This window comes from Erpetoichthys calabaricus, chromosome 1 (assembly GCF_900747795.2).
Source record: "Erpetoichthys calabaricus chromosome 1, fErpCal1.3, whole genome shotgun sequence".
Classification (NCBI taxonomy): Eukaryota; Metazoa; Chordata; class Cladistia; order Polypteriformes; family Polypteridae; genus Erpetoichthys; species Erpetoichthys calabaricus.
Genome location: NC_041394.2, coordinates 21,422,931 through 21,442,287, shown reverse-complemented (window position 1 = coordinate 21,442,287; position 19,357 = coordinate 21,422,931). Strand labels below are relative to the sequence as shown.

The window sequence follows — 19,357 nt, the reverse complement described above, 5'->3', positions numbered from 1 at the left end:
ATCTCCTCTTAGCAAGATTCCAGTAATGCCCGTGGCCTGATCCCCAACCAGCCACCCCTTGAAATGATAAAGTGTAGTATTGAAGATACAGTATCAAATACAGCCTTCAACAGGTCTGCTGACTTATTTCCTCTAAGACGAGAGGAATGCCTCAGCGTCTGGGAGCACCTGATGGAGACTGCAGACACACTGTATGTCACCAGACATCGGGAGAAGTGTAACAGGGGAGACGTTAAGGTGGAAAAAGGCAGTGGCCATTAAAATATGTTACTTTTTGTAAATTTTACAAAAATGTGAACACATTGCCTGGACACAGAGTGTGATTGGCCCTGGCACCTAAACTTCACCAGTTTCTCAATATCTCTGTCTCTGCAGCCCACATTTCCACATTCCCTTTCTTGCAGCAGCATGGCTTATGGTTGCTATGGAATGCTGGGGTCCTGATTTGGCTTACTTGGGCCTAAGGGGTCAGATGGTGACACTGAGTGCATTTATAAATAAGCATACATGGAATTTGAACACAGTGTCCAGTCCTTTGAAATTTTGTCAAAAATATGCTTAGATAGATAGAAAAATATAAATAACAAAATAAAACCCCCCTGCTATTTTGTACCCAACTCCTTAAACTCTCACCCATCGTAAAACCGCCACCATTACAGCCACATTCACTTATAAAATGCTGAGGAGTGTGGGCCAAGCTATTTAGTCACCAGGAACCCTTCCAGTCTGAAACAACAGGCTCACTTGAATCCGTGTCATGAGGTGGTCAGAATGACCTCTGCGCTGTCGGAGTATGCAGTTCAAAATGCGGGCAAACGAAAATCAGGCATGTAAGGGCGGTAAGAAAAAGGCTCTTTTCAGAACTCACAAGCTGCTGTTCTGTGGAAAATCAACGGCTCTCCAGTCCCCGCCTCCTCCCCCCATGCCTCCTGTTCCCCTGCAAAGTCAGCTTTTCCCATAATTCTCATCCCTTGTGGTCAACATTCCCGGACCGGCTCTTTTCTGTAAGTCTGCACTTCTGTTCAGAAAGTTCTCCCATCATGGCTTTTTGTGCTAATTCATTACTTCCAAGCATTTCTTTTTTCCCTAGCTTCAGCATTTGACAAATTGCCTAATGCGATTAGAGGGGGATGCAAGTTGCCGTCTTTATTTACCATTTGAAAGGATGCTGATTTTTGTCCTTTTATTTATGGTTCTCGAACCTCCCTTGTTTTAATGGAGGAAAAATTTACATTGGATTATGCTGTGCCACCCTGCTGCTTCAGGGGTTATCTATGTAAAATCTGAGATATGACCAGCATTACAAAAGGGCTGATTTGAAAGCCACTATATAAAATTGAGAGATTCTTGACAGGCATGTATACAGTGTATATTTTATAGTGCCTTTCATATTGGCCATTTCCCATATTGTACTTTTTGTATCCATCTGTCCTATATAGTGCTCTCCTATAGTCATTTTCATAGCATTCTATCTCTCATAGAGCATTTTTATTCAACTGTTTTAAATATTCAGAAACAAGACAGATGTTAAAGTCACTGTATAGGTGAGATAGGCACTATATATGCATATTATTGTGACTTACCTGTCTGTCTCTTTCTGTCTTTCAAACTGCCTTTTTATCTATCTTACATAGCAATTTTTTATATTTCACATCTCTTTCTTGTGATTTTCATAGTTGTCTGCTTTTCATAACTGTTGTGGCTGGTGGGAGTGGGCACTCTTGAGCAAAGCCAACACTCAAAATAACCCAAGTACACTTCAGACATCCAGTAACAATGGAGTTATTACAGGAAAACAAAAGATCTCAGTGAGGTACTGAAAAACAGACTTGCATTAAAGCAGAACAATAAACGAATAGGTGGTCTCTTGTTCACCTCTGGCCATCTATCTGGGTTGGGATTTCCAATTCCCGGATGGCTCCTTATGTCCCATTATGACAGTGTTGTCGACCAACCACAGTGCAGTATGTTGGCCTCCAGCCCAGGCCAACTGACCCCCGGGTGGTAATTTAAAACAGATTTAATGGTACTCCTATAAAACCAGTATAACCCAGTTAGACAGCACATCTTATTTACGGCCTTTTATGTGTAAATTATTTAAACCTTTTTATATGTGGATTATCATATATCACACCAACGGTATATAAGTTTGTTGGACATCTCATTCCAAAATGATGGGCCTTAATCCAGAGTTGGCCTCCAGCCTTCAGTCTTCTTTCCACAAGTTATGCCTGTGGGAATTTGTGCTCTTCCAGCCAAAATAGCCTTTGTAGTGCCAGGTACTGATTTTGGACAAGAAGACCTGGCTCTCAATCTTTGTTTCAGTTGAAACCAAAAATTGTTCAGTAGGGTTGAGGTCAGGGCTCTGTGCAGGCTGCTCAGCTTCCATCATGTCGTTCTGGAGCTGACTTTGTGCACAGGGGAACAGAAAAGGGTCTTCCCCAGACTGCTGTCACAAATATTGGAAACACACACTTGTCTAAAATTTCTTTATGTGTTATAGAATTAACAGTACCCTTGACTGGAACCAAGTGGCCCATTCGAAATCCTGTCAATATCCCTCCTCCACCAAGCTTTACATTAGGCACTAGGCAATCTGGAAAGTAGCATTTTAACGGCATCCACCAAACCCAGATTTCTCCATCAGATTGTCAGGTAATGATTCACAACTCCAGAGAAGATGTTTCCTCTGCTCCAGAGTCCAATGGTGGCCACTGCAGCTGACGAGTGGCATTACACATAATGATTTTAGGCTTTTGTGCAGCTGCTTGGCCATGGAAACCCATTTCATGAAACTCATGACGCACAGCCATGTGCTGATGGTATTTTCAGAGGCAATTTGAGTGATGCCACGGAAAAGAGGTGATTTTTACGTGCTATGTGCTTCAGCACTTGGTGGCCTCCCTCTGTGAGTTTGAATGGTCTAGCACCTCATGGCTGAGTTGTTGTTTTTCTTTGACGCTTCCACTTCACACTAACAGCACTTACAGTTTACTGAGGAAGAAATTTCATGCACTGACGTGTGGAAAAAGGTAACATCCTATGACAGTGCCACGTTTAAAGTCCCTGTGTTATTCAGTATGACCCAATGTTTGTCAATGGAGATTGCATGGCCATGTGCTTGATATGATGTACCTGTTAATAGTGAAACACCTGAACTCAATCATTTGGAGGGGTGTCCAAATATTTTTGGCCATATAGTGTAGTTGCTTTATTTTATATGGTGCCCTTTGTATCTATTTGTCATTTTATTTATCTATCAATCACTCTATTCCCATCTATCTATTTATAGCACTTTTCCTATATGATAGATAGATAGATAGATAGATATGAAAGGCACTATATGATAGGTACAAGGGATGTTCAAAAAGTTTCCACACTTTTTTTTAACTCTGTTTATTAAGAATTTGAAAAACAAATTACATCACTTTTCTACATAGTTACCTTCATTCATGAGGCAATTTTTCCAGCGTCATACCAACTTTTTAATGCCCAATTACTACTCCTCCCGCCTTCACCGCTTCCAACAAAAATATACAAGTGCAGAAACTTTTCGAATGTCCCTTATAGTTAGACGTGAAAGGCACTATATGATAGACAGATAGGAAAAGTACTATATGATGCGTCCAGTGATCTGTGACCCCTCCATTCAAGACTCAAGCTCCTTTTATACTGGGCTTTTTCACCCCTCTGAAACCACACAGACCAGCAGAACTCCCTCTGGATAGTAACATTTGACTTAAATTGATTGATGATGATGATGCAAATGACTTCATGGCTCAGAGCATCATACAGATCATCACTTTGAACATATCAACAAGAAGAGAAAGTTGCCCAAGCAGAAAATGAGCAAATAAGAGGCATAAAATACATCAGAAAGGCTTAGTAACCAAATGTTGGAAATAGTGGCTGTCTGTTACATCGAGTTGGATTGCAGGTTTTTTTGAGCTTTTTCCTGTTGGCTCATAGATAATAACAACCCACATAATTGGTGATTAATTATGTTTGGGTTCATTATCATAGTCTAGGCCAGATGTGGAGTCAAAATATGGTGGCACAGTTGTTAGTGCAGCCAAGTCACTGTCCAGTGTTTCCCTGCTATAAGTTTATAAAGCAGTGGGGGCAAGTGGGTTCATTCTGCATGGAATGGTTGGGGGGGACCTCAGTAATTTATAAGTACTTGTTATGGCACTCTTGAATGCCACAAGAGCTATGACACCCAGGGGACGTAGCTTTCAACAGTAACTGTTAATGTGTTTTTTTTTTTTTTTTTAGCAGCGGTGACCCTTGATTTGAGCTGGTTGTCTTGTCCCTCACATGCCTAAAGTTAAACATATTACCCTTCCTTTGTTTGTAATGGCCATTCAAGTTTTATTAACATGTTTTTTGTTTGGGTTTTTTGACTCTGTGCAGTTTGTTGTAATGTAAAAACAGTTGAAAAAATACATTTCCATTATTTTTCATCCCCTGTTGCCATTATACAGGGCCTATAAAAAGTATTAATGCACTGTGGATATTTTCACATTTTCTTGCTATACAACTTTTAATCACATTGAATTTACTTTGGCATTTTTGACACTGATCAACTGAAAAGAAAAAAAAGGGTTCTTTAATATCAAAGTCAAAACAGATCTGCACAAAGTGCTGTAAGTTAATTACAAAAATAAAACACAAAATAACTGACCACAGAAGTAATCTGTCCCTTCAAGTCAGTACTTTGTAGACAGCAGCCATGCCAGCTTTGAGTCAGTATGCACAGGTATCTCTACCATCTCTGTCTTCCACCTCTTTCGTCTCTGATAAACTGCTCAAGCTCTGTCAGGTGTCATGGTGCTCGTCAGTGGACAGCCATTTTTTTCAAGTGGACTGGATTGAGCTCTGAACTCTGACATGGCCACTCCAGGAAATTCATATTGTTGCTTTAAGCCATTCCTGTGTAGCTTTGGCTTCATGTTTGAGGTTGTTGTCTCACTGGAAAACAATTCTTCCACCAAGGTGCTGGCTTCTTGCAGACTCTGTCAGGTTTTCCTCCAGGATTTTGCTGTATTTTAAAGCTTTCATATTCCCCTCAAATGCCTTTCAGGACATGCTGCAGAGAAGCATACCCAATGCCTGATATTTCCAACACCATACTTCACGGTGCCGGTGGTGTGTTTTTGATAATGTGCAGTGGTCAAGCACAGTGTTTAGTCTGATTGACAAAAAGCTCAATTTCGGTCCCATCAGATCACAGAACCTTCATCCAGATGACCTCAGAGTCTCCCATGTGCCTTCTGCTGAGAGGTCCTGTGTATTGTTTCTCTTTGCCACTCTCCCATAAAGCTGTGACTGGTGAAGTACTCCGGCAACTGTTGTGATCTGTACAGTCTCTCCAATATGAACCACTGTAGCTTGTAACTCCTTTAGAGTTTTCTTGTCTCCATTCCCCGACTTGTGTTTTTCTTGAAGTTGTTTGGAGTGTTCTTTTGCCTTTATTGCATCAACCAGCCCACCATTCTGACTCACCACAAGTAGGCCCTTTCACATTCAGGTGCTATTTTGACCACAATCAGACAGATGATCTCCATTGAACTAATGCTGGGATTTCTAAAGCCAATTGGCTACACCAGGGCGGGTTTAATTGTGTCATATTTAAATGAGTGAATACTTATGCAACAAGCTATTATGTGCTTTATTTTTGTAATTACTTTTGACCATTTTGCAGAGATGTGTTTTCACTTTGACATGAAAGCATCTTTTTCCTGTTGATGAAAACCCCAAATTCTGTCCACTATGATTCAGTTTTGTACAATAAATAAAGATGAAAATCTCCTTTTGGAAGCATTATATGTAGAGACATACTGGAGTGTCAGAAAGGGTTTCGTCTTACTGCGATCAGGTCATTTGGAAGCTCAGGAGTGGCCCAGCGTGTTCCCACAATGGCCTGGCGTCCATCCAGGTCTGGCCTCTGCCTCGCACCTACTGAATTGGACTGGGTGTGTGCATCAGACAAAGAATGAGTGGGGGAAGTGAAACAGAAGACGCCTTACGTGACGCACAGGGCTTTTGACGTTCTTCCTGATAAACTTTGGTGGTCTACTGATTTTTGAGCCAGGCAGTCTGGGTGCAGGTGATTTGTCCACTTAGGACGCTAAGACTCCCCCATTAACTGGTCAGCCAAAAGTGGTCACCTCACCAACATTTGTCTGGCCTCATTCCATTCCCTCACCTCTAAATGCAGTCTTAGCCTGCTTGTGAAGGGGATTTTGTTCTGTTGTGTTCTGTCACTGGACCCTGCACAGGGGTTGGGGTGACACATTCACAATGACAGCAGAACCTCTGAAGGTGTGGTGAGAGCCTCCTACTTTACAGGTACTGTACAACTGTTTATGTACAGTTTCTGCAAATGGAGTCCTAGTGGGCGAAGTGACCTGCTCACAGTGACACAATAAGTGTGTTGGGTGTTAGACTTGTACCTTTGTGGCTTCCAGTGCAACTCTTTCTAGTTTACTGTCCGCATTACATAAAGCACCCTTCCTTATGAAGGAATTGGCATCTTGGCAATAAATGTCACCCAGTGGAGGTGCCCTGACCCATGGGGGTTGAATCTGCAAACTTAATGCTTTCAGTCCAGCACTTAACTGTTACACAATTGACATCTCATTTTTAAGCCTGCCTAATACAGTTCAAGGTTGTGGAGGGGCCAGGACCTCTCTGATTGCACTGGGAACAAGACAGGAAGCAGACACAGTGCATTGCAAATCCTTCTTAAGCGCAGAGTCATGTTTACAGTCACACAGGGCCAGCTAGCAATTTCCTTTAAGGATATGAGGGGAAAATCTCTGCAGACATAGGGAGAACATGCAGATTCCACATGGATGATGACTGAATGCTGGATTTGAACCCTGAGTGCAGGATCCATTTGGCAGCACTTCATCTTACGATGAAATATGTCACCCTTATACAGTACTGTGAACATCTAGAATTACGTAATAGGTAAAGCTTAACTAACTCCATATTTCTACATTGAAGCCCTTCAAGGTAGTATGGCCTTCTCAGAGTCCGTGTGTGTGTGTATATATGTGTATGTGTGTGTATATATATATATATATATATATATATATATATATATATATATATATATATATATATATATATATATATATATATATATATATATATTGTGACAGGGGCGCTCTTGCTCCCTTGAACCCTCGGACAATATGTCAGACACCAGATAAAAGTCCAAAATATTGAATTTATTATAATAATACTGTACACAAAGCACCACTACTCCACACTACTCCAATAAACAATAATCAATAATAACCAATCCTCCACTCTCCCAGACGCGTTGCCACCCTTCTACCCAGCTCAGCTCAACGCTCTGGTGTTTTCCCAGTCTTTTATAGTCCCTAACCCGGAAGTGTTTCCCATCCTTTGTCCATGTGACTCCTTATCACTTCCGGCTCAGATAAAAAGTCCTCTTCTTCATCCCAGAAGCACATCATTCCTCTTGTCCATGTGACTTTGATGTACTTCCGGGGTGTAGGGCAAATAGTCGCTGCTCCTCCCTGCAGCGCCTTCTGGCAGCCCCCCTGGTATCCAGCAGGGCTGTAAAGGAAAGCTCCAATGTCCATAATTCCCTGCTGGCATTCGGGGCACCTCCATGCTGCAGGGAGAGCTCCACCTGGCAGCCTGGGGGTATTGGCCGGGATGAACAGCCGGCCATATATCACTATATATATATATATATATATATATATATATATATATATATATATATATATATATACATACAGTGGAACCTTGGGTCACGACCGTAATTCGTTCCAAAACTCTGGTCGTAACCCGATTTGGTTGTGACCCGAAGTAATTTCCCCCATAGGATTGCATGTAAATACAATTAATCTGTTCCAGACTGTACAAATTGTATGTAAATATATATTTTTTCAAAGATTTCTAAGCACAAATATAGTTAAATATACAATAGAATGCACAGCGTAATAGTAAACTAAATGTAAAAACATTGAATAACACTGAGAAAACCTTGAACAACAGAGAAAACTAAAATTGCAAGAGTTTGCGCTATAGTGCTACAAACCGCTCGCTAAAAAACAACTTTTTTTAATGAGTTTTAAGCACAGGGAAAAAAATAAACATTTGAAAAATCCGTAATTTAATAAACAACCAAGAAAGTAACATTGCAACAATGCACGCTACGAACCGATCGCTGTAAACAGAAGTGAAGTGGAGGTTAAAAACCAATAGAAAAAAGTCTTCATTAAATATAACAAGGTTAAAACATGCTGGAATCAGTCTCTTTAAAAACAACCTCGGCCAGCCCCCTATCTCTCTCTCTCGTGTCTCTCTCTCTCTCTCTCTCTCTCTCTCACGCACCCGTGTGTGTGTGTGTGTCTCTCTCTTTCGCTTGCTCACTGCGCAGGGAGAGACTGAACACGTGCGGAAATCATCAGCGCGCACAAACTGAAAGGGAAATTGGCTTGTTCGTATACCAAGTGTGTGGTCGTGAACAGATGCAAAAGTTTGGCGAACTTTTTGGTCGTAACCGCGATTTGTACGTGTTCAGAGACGTTCGTGAACTGAGGTTCCACTGTGTGTGTGTGTGTGTGTATATATGTATATATATATATATATATATATATATATTAGGGCTGGGCAAGTTACCGAGTTATTATCACATTAACAAATTAATTAATGCCAACAATTATTTTATTGCGTGTTAATGCAGTTTTGTTATTATTATTATTTTGAAAGCTTCAGTCTCACTAGCGATCGATAGAGATCAATGATCTTCTTGTTACAGTGCTTTTCAATATGCTTTTGCTAGAATTAAAGTTAGCTTTGTTGATTTTACCTCGATTCCCTGCGCGTGCATGAGTAGTGAAGAGCAAACAGCTTCTGAAATGGCATGTGGAGAGTTACCAAAGTGAATGCTCAAAGCAAAATAATCCGTGGATGACTTTTTTCGTATTTTCGCTGAATTGGACTCTGATTTTGATGCAAGTGATCTGGAGATGTAGATCGAAAATGAAATTGAGGTACCGGCATCAGCTGATTGTGGTGCTGAACACATTCGTGTAGCTGATGCACTGATGGCAACGTTCACCTGGGAGGACAGACACTTAACGATGACAGGAGGTACAAACCATATTGCGTCTCACTGCAACTGCCACCCGCGCGCACCTGTCACACAAAGACAGCCAGACAGTCAGCCCACTGTGCATTCCTGTTGGCCATCGAGCCGCAGCCGTTTCTGCCGCAAACCCCAAACAGGTGCCAACAGCAGGCACAACAGGCAGCAACAGACTTTTTATGTTGATTTATGTGTGAACACATTGCTTTGTTGGAAAAAATATTAGCCCTTAAAGAGTTGCTACTTTACATGGACTGTTTATGCTGCTCTGTGATAAAAGAAAATGTTTCTACTGGTATCTGTTCAGATAAATAAGAAAACAGATTTAGAAATGTTAACTTGCTGTTGCTCGAAAGGTGCCTGTTATAATGTTATGATCGTGGCTCTGGACTCTGAGGAGAACTTGTTTTTCTATGACAAACTAGATAAAACATTAATGCCCTTGCAGTGGCAAATAGCTTTGGTTTTATATTTGATTTGATTACATTAATGTTTAAGTTGAGATTTACAAGAAATATTTTAACTGCTACTATGTAAAGAGAATACAGTAATCCCTCGCTATATCGCGCTTCGCCTTTCGCGGCTTCACTCCATCGCGGATTTTATATGTAAGCATATTTAAATATATATCGCGGATTTCTGCGGACAATGGGTCTTTTAATTTCTGGTACATGCTTCCTCAGTTGGTTTGCCCAGTTGATTTCATACAAGGGATGCTATTGGCAGATGGCTGAGAAGCTACCCAGCTTACTTTTCTCTTTCTCTTGCGCTGACTTTCTCTGATCCTGACGTAGGGGGATTTAGCAGGGGGGCTGTTCGCACACCTAGACGATACGGATGCTCGTCTAAAAATGCTGAAAGATTATCTTCACATTGCTATCTTTTGTGCAGCTGCTTCCTGAAACGACATGCTGCATGGTGCTTCACATACTTAAAAGCTCGAAGGGCACGTATTGATTTGTGCTTGAAAAACAAACTCTGTCTCTCTCTATCTCTCTCTCTCTCTTTGTCTGCTCCTGACGGAGGGGGTGTGAGCTGCCGCCTTCAACAGCTTTGTACCGGCGGTGCTTCGCATACTTAAGCCAAACAGCCCTATTGATTTGTTTGCTTTTCTCTCTATCTCTGTGACAGTCACTGCTCCTGACACGCACTCCTTTGAAGAGGAAGATATGTTTGCATTCTTTTAATTGTCTTGTCATGGAGCACAGTTTAAACTTTTGAAAAAGAGACAAATGTTTGTTTGCAGTGTTTGAATAACGTTCCTGTCTCTCTACAACCTCCTGTGTTTCTGCGCAAACCTGTGACCCAAGCATGACAATATAAAAATAACCATATAAACATATGGTTTCTACTTCGCGGATTTTCTTATTTCGCGGGTGGCTCTGGAACGCAACCCCCGCGGTGGAGGAGGGATTACTGTACTGCTGTTATAAAGCACCTTATTTGTTTAAAGTGTTTGCAAACCAAATACATGCAACACATTGCTTTTGAGTTCATTATTGAATTTTGCACATAATGTGATTGTTGAGATTGTCTGTGGTTAATTACAATTAATCAGAGACAATCATGCAATTAATCGCGATTAAACATTTTAATTGCTGCCCAGCACTAATATATATGTGACAGTTACAGTCATGAGCATATTTCTGCACCTGGAGCTCTGGTAAGATCTGTGACCACTAAAGGTCCAAATGTGACTCCGTTTGGGGGGATTGAATCTGTTAAGTTTACAGTTTTCAGTTAACCAGTTTATCTTCTAGTTCATAACATATACAGTGCTTTTCCATAATGAAGATCTTTTCAAGGTACTTTACAATTGTGAGTACATTTCTACATCTGGATACCTGTAGTGAGAGTATAACTCGGCTCCAATGGCTGCTTATGATTTTCCAGGCACATGGTATTGAGTGGCTGACTAATACTATGGCTCATCTTTACACTCCATGATACAGAATACAAAAGTAACAGAGAAATGTATGCCAACAAATAAGAAGATTATCAAATAATCACAATGTCTGCCCATCCTTACAATAATATTTAGTTGAAGAGTACTATGTACTAAATTTACATTAGTGATGTGCTCACCATTAGCCCATACTTTTTCATACTGAAAGCAAAAAAAATGTGCGGCAAACATGAAAATATTCACTTTGCTCTTTATGAATCAGCTTTATTTGAGGACTGCCGGACGGCTGGCGTGTTTTCTATTTTTTAATGCTTCTTATTTGGCTGATGCCTTTATCCAAGGTGACTTGCAACATTTTAGAGATACAATTGTTTACATTTCTTTTGTTTTTCAAACTGGAGCACAGGCAGATGAATTAATTTGCTCATGATCACACATTGTCAATAGCAGGATTTGAACCCACAGCCTCAGGGTTTAAAGTTCAAAACTGTACACAACCACTAGGCTGCATAGCCTACCTTGAGTGATTGCCAGAGGATTCTGGGTTCTGCACAGAATGTGAAGTGGACAAAATCATTTCTCTTGTGGCTCTGGACCAGGGCTGTCTCAGGGGGGAGAAGTTAACAGATGGGAATAGATTTCATTGTGTGAAAAGTAAGGATTTTGTATGCTGCTTTATTGAAATGTGTAAACATGTATTGTAAGAGTACAACACAGAGATGAAGAGCTGGAGTGACATGCGACTCTTATATTAAAAAGGCAAAAAAATCAATGCAGCTTTTCGGCAAAAGAAACGTCAATACGACTGTGAGTCTGAGATCAGACTGTCCAAGATGGCGACAACTCCAGTTAAGTACAGGACAAGCAGGAAGAGGCAGGTCCAGGGAGACGGACACAGGAAGTGACATCAGAGATGGTTGGGCGGTCAGTTATCAACTCTGTAGAGGGAGGAAGAGAAGAGGCGTTAGTACACAGTGCCATCTTGTAGCTCGGCAAGTTGTCCTCAAGGTGTACGTGTGTAACAGTATTCATATATATTTGTGTTGTGTGAAAAAGAACTGCCAAATGTGGAGTGGAGGGGCTGACCCCAAAGCGAGGGGCCCTGGGTGTCCACAGCCCATTAAGGATTTTTCTACTCTGGACTGAAAGAAACAGATTTTACAATGTCCTGCTCTTATGATAAAAGGCAGCGTGAGAGTGAGGAGGTGACCGTGAGGCCCTCTCTCCTGTCCTGGCCACTTGCTGAGGGTAATTCAGCAAACTGACCTGCCCACATCCACATCCAAGTGCCTTTCTGTCACCTTATCCTGGTCTCCTTCAAGAATTTTGTTAATCTGTGTATCAAATGTGTATTTTTGGAGATACCTGTGTGTGTTTCATTCATCCATTATCCAAGCTGTTCAATCCAGATCTCAGTCGGGGGTCCTGTCTCAGTAACACTGTATGCAATTTACAAACATAAGGTCCATGATGAACATGGTCAGTCATTGCAGCTAGCAATAGTGTGGCAGCTCAGCTCTGCCATGATCAGATTTTTGTTTGTTCTTCCATTTTAGGTTCTCACTTCTGAAAAGTATCACATAACATTATTTTAAATTCTGTTTTTTCTTTTTCTTTTTTGTCACATTCGTTAGGACCTCATAGTCGACCAGACCATCGAGAAAGTATCTTTCTGTGCTCCTGATCGGAACTATGACAAAGCCTTCTCATACATCTGCCGAGATGGCACCACGCGCCGCTGGATCTGCCACTGCTTCATGGCCGTCAAGGACTCAGTGAGTAGAGGAGAGCCTGGGATTCCTAGGGGCAGGGGGGACACATCACAATCTTCTTGGGCTTTGGCTGCCATGACAATGTTATATTTATTACATTTCTTTCATTCATATTATTTTTGTTTTATTGTTATTATTTTTAATTACTCCATTTTGTAGTTGTCACTATTTTCTTAGTGACATTTCAAACCACTTTACGGTCACAATGCTTGCTGTCAGTCACATGACTTGTTATCATTCAAGCAGGGCTTTCTTTTGTTCAGTTTGTTTATTTGTTATTTGTTGTTGATTATTTTTGGTTATTTTTCCATGTTAATGTTTTAATCAAGCCCTGTTGTTTTTGGTGTAATCTGTTTTGTTTTTCATGCATTTATGTTATGCAGCACCTTGAGCTCAGGGTTGCTGAACTGGTGAGAGAAGGTGACCAGCCTGTGTTGTTGGTGGACTTGGCCCGGGTGTCGTTTATGGAGATAGTGTGCACCCTCTATAGTGGTGCAGAAGATAGATAGAGATAGGTGGGTCACAATCTGACATAGGTGCAAGGCAAAGGGTCAACACCATCCCGGGAGTATCAATTGGAAGCTGGACGGTGACTCTGAAAACTCTGAGGTGGTAGGCAGACATGAGGATCCCCCTCAAAATCATCCCCCAGAAAGAGACAAGTTGTGATAGTAGGAGGCTCAATCATTAGAGGAATTGAGGTGCAGGAGTGCTCCAGAAACAGTCTCGTGCAGCGTGTTACCGTTTTGGGTACACAGGTAGGAGACCTTGCTGATAGCTTGGGTAGGCTCTTGGCGGGAGCAGGGCTAGCTCCAGTTGTCATTGTTCATGTTGGAACAGCCTGTCAGTTATGCAATCCACCACGCCAAGGAGCAGAACTGATAAGGTAGTCTTGACCAAAGTTCTGCATGTGCCACACGCCAATCCAGGTAAGACTGAGGAAATCTGAAGGCTTAATGTGTGGCTCAAATCTTACTGTAGAATAGAAGGTTATTGGTTTAAGGGGACTCCTCTTGGTACAAATGGGACCTGCTCTGCTGTGACAGGCAACAGTTGAACCAATGTGTTGGAAAAGTGTATGAGTAGGTTAGTCAAGGATTGTTTACACTTGGGAACAGAGGGGCAGGGAGTTTAGGAAAGGCCAGGTTTGGAACTTCACACGAGGGGACAAACAAAATAGTGCAATTGCAGTCACTGTGGCCCTCCAGAACTGTTGTAGCCCACCTCAGACATAGATGTTTACATGTTTTTTTAGGAAGAATAGATGAAAAAAGAAAAGGTAGACGGTTGCCATTTATGTAAAAACAGAATTTAAATGCAACTCTTCTTCAACTGGATGACGTGCCACATCTTAGTGAGGACATCTGGATTAGCCTGGAAAGTGTTAGAGATAGAGGCCTTACTTTAGGAGTTTGTTATATACCCCCTAATGCAGACCGTAATCTCAATGCACATTTTTTTTAATAATATTTTAAAAGGCAAGTTTAGAGGGGGATATTATAGTCATGGGAGATTTTAACTACCCCAATATTAGCTTGGCTAACCTTGCAAATTGCGGAAAGCAAGAGCTGATTTAGACGTAACCAGTGACTGCTTTTAATGCAGTATGTTTAAGATCAATGCAAGGTGATGCCTATTCTGGATTTAGTATTTTGTAATAACCAGGACAACATTCAGGATGTAGAAGTGATTGAACTGCTAGGGTCATAATATTAGACAATTCTTATTGCTTTCCCAGAGCACGAATGCAAAAACTATAATTGTTAAGTTTAACTTTGGTAGGGAAAATTTTGAGCTGATATAGCAAAGTCTAAAAGGGATAAAGTGACGTAAGCTTTTAAGTGTGGAGACAGTCAAAACATCTATCAACCATTGTTAGGTTGTTCTTTGTTACTCCTTTTATTGTTACTTTCAGTAGTAGTGCTCGAGTCAAGTTTTGAAAGTCCCTAAAGTCTTACTGTCTAAAACACAACTTGGTAGTTTATTCCATATCTCTGTTGTTCTTTGTGTGAAGAAAAACTTCCTAATGTTTGTGTAAAATATGATTTTAACAGCAACACTAATAAAAATAACAATAATTTAAATGAAAAAGATCATCATAATAATGGATTGGCACTCTGGTCATGTATGGTTCCCACCTTGTACCCAATGCCAAGTGTTTAGATGTAGTCATTGGGCCAGAGAGATTCTGGCTTTGAACCCCCTGAAATATATTTAATGACCATTTCAACAAATTAATTATAGAAGAAATAATGAATTATGTATTTTCTCCAATTTGAATTTCTAACTATTCCCATAGGTAAATGATTTAGAAAATCGAAAACCACAGGTACATCAAAGGAGGCCAAAATTAACAGAGAAGGATGAACACAGAGAGCAGTGCAAAGTCAAAAAATATAGAATGGTAGAAGAAAGTGATTGATGCCACAACAACAACAACTTTTATTTATATAGCACATTTTCATACAAAATGTAGCTCAAAGTGCTTTACATAATGAAGAAAAGAAGAATAAAAGACAAATAAGAAATTAAAATAAGACAACCTTAGTTAACATAAAAAGGAGTAAGGTCCGATGGCCAGGGTGGACAGAAAAAACAAAAAAAAACTCCAGAAGGCTGGAGAAAAAAATAAAATCTGTAGGGGTTCCAGGCCACGAGACCGCCCAGTCCCCTTTGGGCATTCTACCTAACATAAATGAAATAGTCCTCTTTGTAGTTAGGGTTCTCACGGAGTCACTTTATGCTGATGGTTATACAGACTTCTGGCTTTTAATCCATCCATCATTGTTGGAACATCATGGTGCTTTGGGTAGATGGTGGTGGCACAAGCCACCACCAATAGGACACCGGAAAAGGAAACAGAAGAGAGGGTAGGGGTTAGTACAAATTTTGAATGAATAGTTATTATAATGAATTGGATATACAGAGTGTCAGGATTAAATTACAGTGAAGTTATGAGAAGGCCATGTTAAAGTAATGTGTTTTCAGTAGTTTTTTAAAGTGCTCCACTGTATTAGCCTGGCGAATTCCTACTGGCAGGCTATTCCAGATTTTAGGTGCATAACAGCAGAAGGCCGCCTCACCACTTCTTTTAAGTTTTGCTCTTGGAATTCTAAGGAGACACTCAGTTGAGGATCTGAGGTTGCGATTTGGAATATAAGGTGTCAGACATTCCGATATATAAGACGGGGCGAGATTATTTAAAGCTTTATAAACCATAAGCAGAATTTTAAAGTCAATTCTGAATGACACAGGTAACCAGTGTAGTGACATCAAAACTGGAGAAATGTGTTCGGATTTTCTTTTCCTGGTAAGGATTCTAGCAGCTGCATTCTGCACTAACTGCAAACGATTGATGTCTTTTTTGGGTAGTCCTGAGAGGAGTGCATTACAGTAATCTAGCCGACTAAAGACAAACGCATGAACTAATTTCTCTGCATCTTTCGATGATATAAGAGGTCTAACTTTTGCTATGTTCCTTAGGTGAAAAAATGCTGTCCTAGTGATTTTATTAATATGCGATTTAAAATTCAGATTACAATCAACGGTTACCCCTAAGCTTTTTACCTCCGATTTGACTTTTAATCCTAATGCATCCAGTTTATTTCTAATAGCCTCATTGTATCCATTATTGCCAATCACTAAGATTTCGGTTTTTTCTTTATTTAATTTGAGAAAGTTACTATTCATCCATTCTGAGATACAGGTTAGACATTGTGTTAGCGAATCAAGAGATTTGGGGTCATCAGGTGCTATTGATAAATACAGCTGTGTGTCATCAGCATAGCTGTGGTAGCTCACGTTATGTCCCGAGATAATCTGACCTAATGGAAGCATGTAGATTGAGAAGAGCAGCGGACCCAGGATAGAGCCTTGTGGAACACCATATAGAATATCATGTGTCTTTGAGTTATAATTACCACAACTAACAAAGAATTTTCTCCCTGCCAGGTAGGATTCAAACCAGTTTAAGACACTGCCAGAGAGGCCCACCCATTGACTAAGGCGATTCTTAAGAATATTATGATCAATAGTGTCAAATGCGGCACTCAAATCTATTGGAAATCTAACCATTATCTAACTGTTGGGAGTGGCTCACCCACTTGACCACTGCAGGGCTGCTCCACCTCACCTCTCTAATGTCGCTCTACCTTCTGCCATTTTACTGCCCTCCTACCTCTCCTCCCTGGCTTATGGCATAATCATGTTCAGGAACAGGGGTGGTCTCCCATTTACTCAAGCGACACTAACACTAAACTCTCTCTTAACAGCTCCTAAGCCTTCTAGTGGCCTTAAAGGATCACATCGCCAAAGCAGCTACTTGTATCTAGCTTCCTGCACTACGCAAGGGACACTATGGCACCAAACACTCTTCCTAGAACCGCCCTCTAGTGGTTAACCCTGCTTTTTTTTTAACTCGTCCCACTCGCCTTGCATAGAGAGCATTATGCCTCCCTCCCAGTAGCTGGGTCATTATTTTGGGTCCCTATATGCCTCCATCTCTTTTTGTCTCTTACATGCTGGTGCCCCTGCCCTTTGCCTTTCTGAGGCACTCAGTACATATATAGGGAATGCTGCTTCCTAGCTGTCCTTGTGTTCCCACACTGGCACATGTAATACTTTTTCTGCTCCCTGTGTGGCTCTTTTGTTTTTCCTTTTTTCTGATCAGCCAAGTGCCAGGCTCCGGCCAGCTTGGCACCACCTCAAAATGAATAATAATGTGATAAATCTGTGGATCATAGCATGCCAGAGAGGTGGGTGATGCTAACTCTCTCTGTCTTCAATGAATGAGTTCATTCTCTCACTTTGCTGTGATGGTATTGTCCAATGCACACTAGTCAAGGCACTATATACCAAAAATGAATGGTATAAACTCATCTTATCAATTTTACATCAGAGGATGTACCATTCTTAACCAAGCTTCTCCAGCAGTTTTCCCACTGCCCACCTCCAGGTCATATCTTAGTTTTTTACTTTGTGGCATGTTCTTATTTTGCTGGAACCAAACATAAGGGGTGAGGGTGGCCTTCATGTACACGGAGATAAACTGGTATTTACTTTGCACCTAAGCTCCAGAAATGATACCATAGGTCACACAGAGGCTGTCTGAACTTAATCGCAACATGCAAACCCACCACCTGTCTCTTAAAAATGTTCTCACACAGGCAATACACAGTGCCAGATCAGAAACACAGTGTTCAAAGGACACCCAGTGCAATGCAGCCCACAACAAACAACAACCCTGAGTTTTATTACAAATGTCAAAGCTTGGCCAAGTGACTTTGCATTTTTGTGACAATACTGGGGGGTTGTTTCTTACCTTACTGTGTGTGAATTCTCAATTTGGACCACCTACAAAATCAAAGCTCACATCTTGACCATTCTGCTCTTGTCGCAGTGCTGTTTTGACTCAAAATGATAGGCAATGGGTAACAAGCTGTTGCTTCCATGGTTTCTCTTCCTAGTGTTTGGATTCTCTTTAATGTTGTGTGCTGTCATTTTATTTTTTTCCCTTCATAAATTTTGGATATCTGGGTGTTATCTGCCCACCAACGCTATGATGTTTTTTTTTCCCACCAACAGGGAGAGCGGCTGAGCCACGCTGTGGGTTGTGCCTTTGCCGCCTGTTTGGAACGCAAGCAGAAACGAGAAAAGGAGTGCGGAGTGACGGCCTCCTTTGACGCAAGCCGCACCAGTTTTGTCCGAGAGGGTTCATTCCGGGTGACCTCCAGTTCCCAGCAGAGCGGAAATGAAGAGGGCACCAAACAGAAGCCTGACAAGAAGAAAGGTAATGGAAGTGGGTGCCACATGAAAGTGGGCAAACCATTTTTAAAGAATACGTGGATCAGAACCTGGTCAAACTGAGGCACAAACAGTAGGCTGGGACCCTCTAGCAAGACCAACAGGATTTAACTTGTTTAATAAAGATTCGTCAATTTTTACCAAAGTTATCTTTGCACATAGGTCTCATTGATTTGGCCAGATATCTTGGAAACTGCTTGTTCTAAATTTTTCTATCTTTGCTAGGATGTAATGATCTAGGAGCTCTACACAACACAAAAAGCTGCATAATTTTCCAATGAAAATTGTAAGTTTAAGGTGTGACAGTCAGTTTTGATTTTCCATTTTGAACATTGAAGAATCAGAATCTGAACTTCTTGAATTGCCCCACTGTTTCTCTTATCAGTGTTATGCCAATGATTCACAGCTGTATCTGTCGTTCCCTCCAGAGGAGGACCACGCGGTATCAACTGATACTGGTACCTGTATGAAGGAACACCATTTCCAGCTTAACCAGGCAAAGATGAACCTTCTTGTTATCCTGGCGTACCCGTCTATTCGGTACCCCTTTTCTGTTCAGTTTGGCTCGTTATTACTAACACCCACCAAGTCCATACGCAGCCTTGGGGTGCTGATTGATTACTAGCTGTCCTTCACTGACTACGGTGCAACTGTCTGCTGGTCTTGCAGATTCACTCTAAACAACATTTGCAAGATCAGACAGTATCAGACAGAGTATGTAGCACATCTCTTAGTCCAGCC

At 41.1% G+C, this 19,357-nt stretch overlaps 1 protein-coding gene across 1 annotated transcript in view; it reads left to right on the top strand.

The window, feature by feature from the left end:
* The window catches only part of numbl (NUMB like endocytic adaptor protein), a 164,914-nt gene that overhangs the window by 129,604 nt on the left and 15,953 nt on the right, over positions 1-19,357 (top strand). The window contains exons 5-6 of the mRNA XM_051934093.1: positions 12,677-12,817; positions 18,398-18,602. Of these exons, the coding sequence (XP_051790053.1) occupies positions 12,677-12,817; positions 18,398-18,602 (346 nt within the window). The remainder of the gene's footprint in view (positions 1-12,676; positions 12,818-18,397; positions 18,603-19,357) is intronic.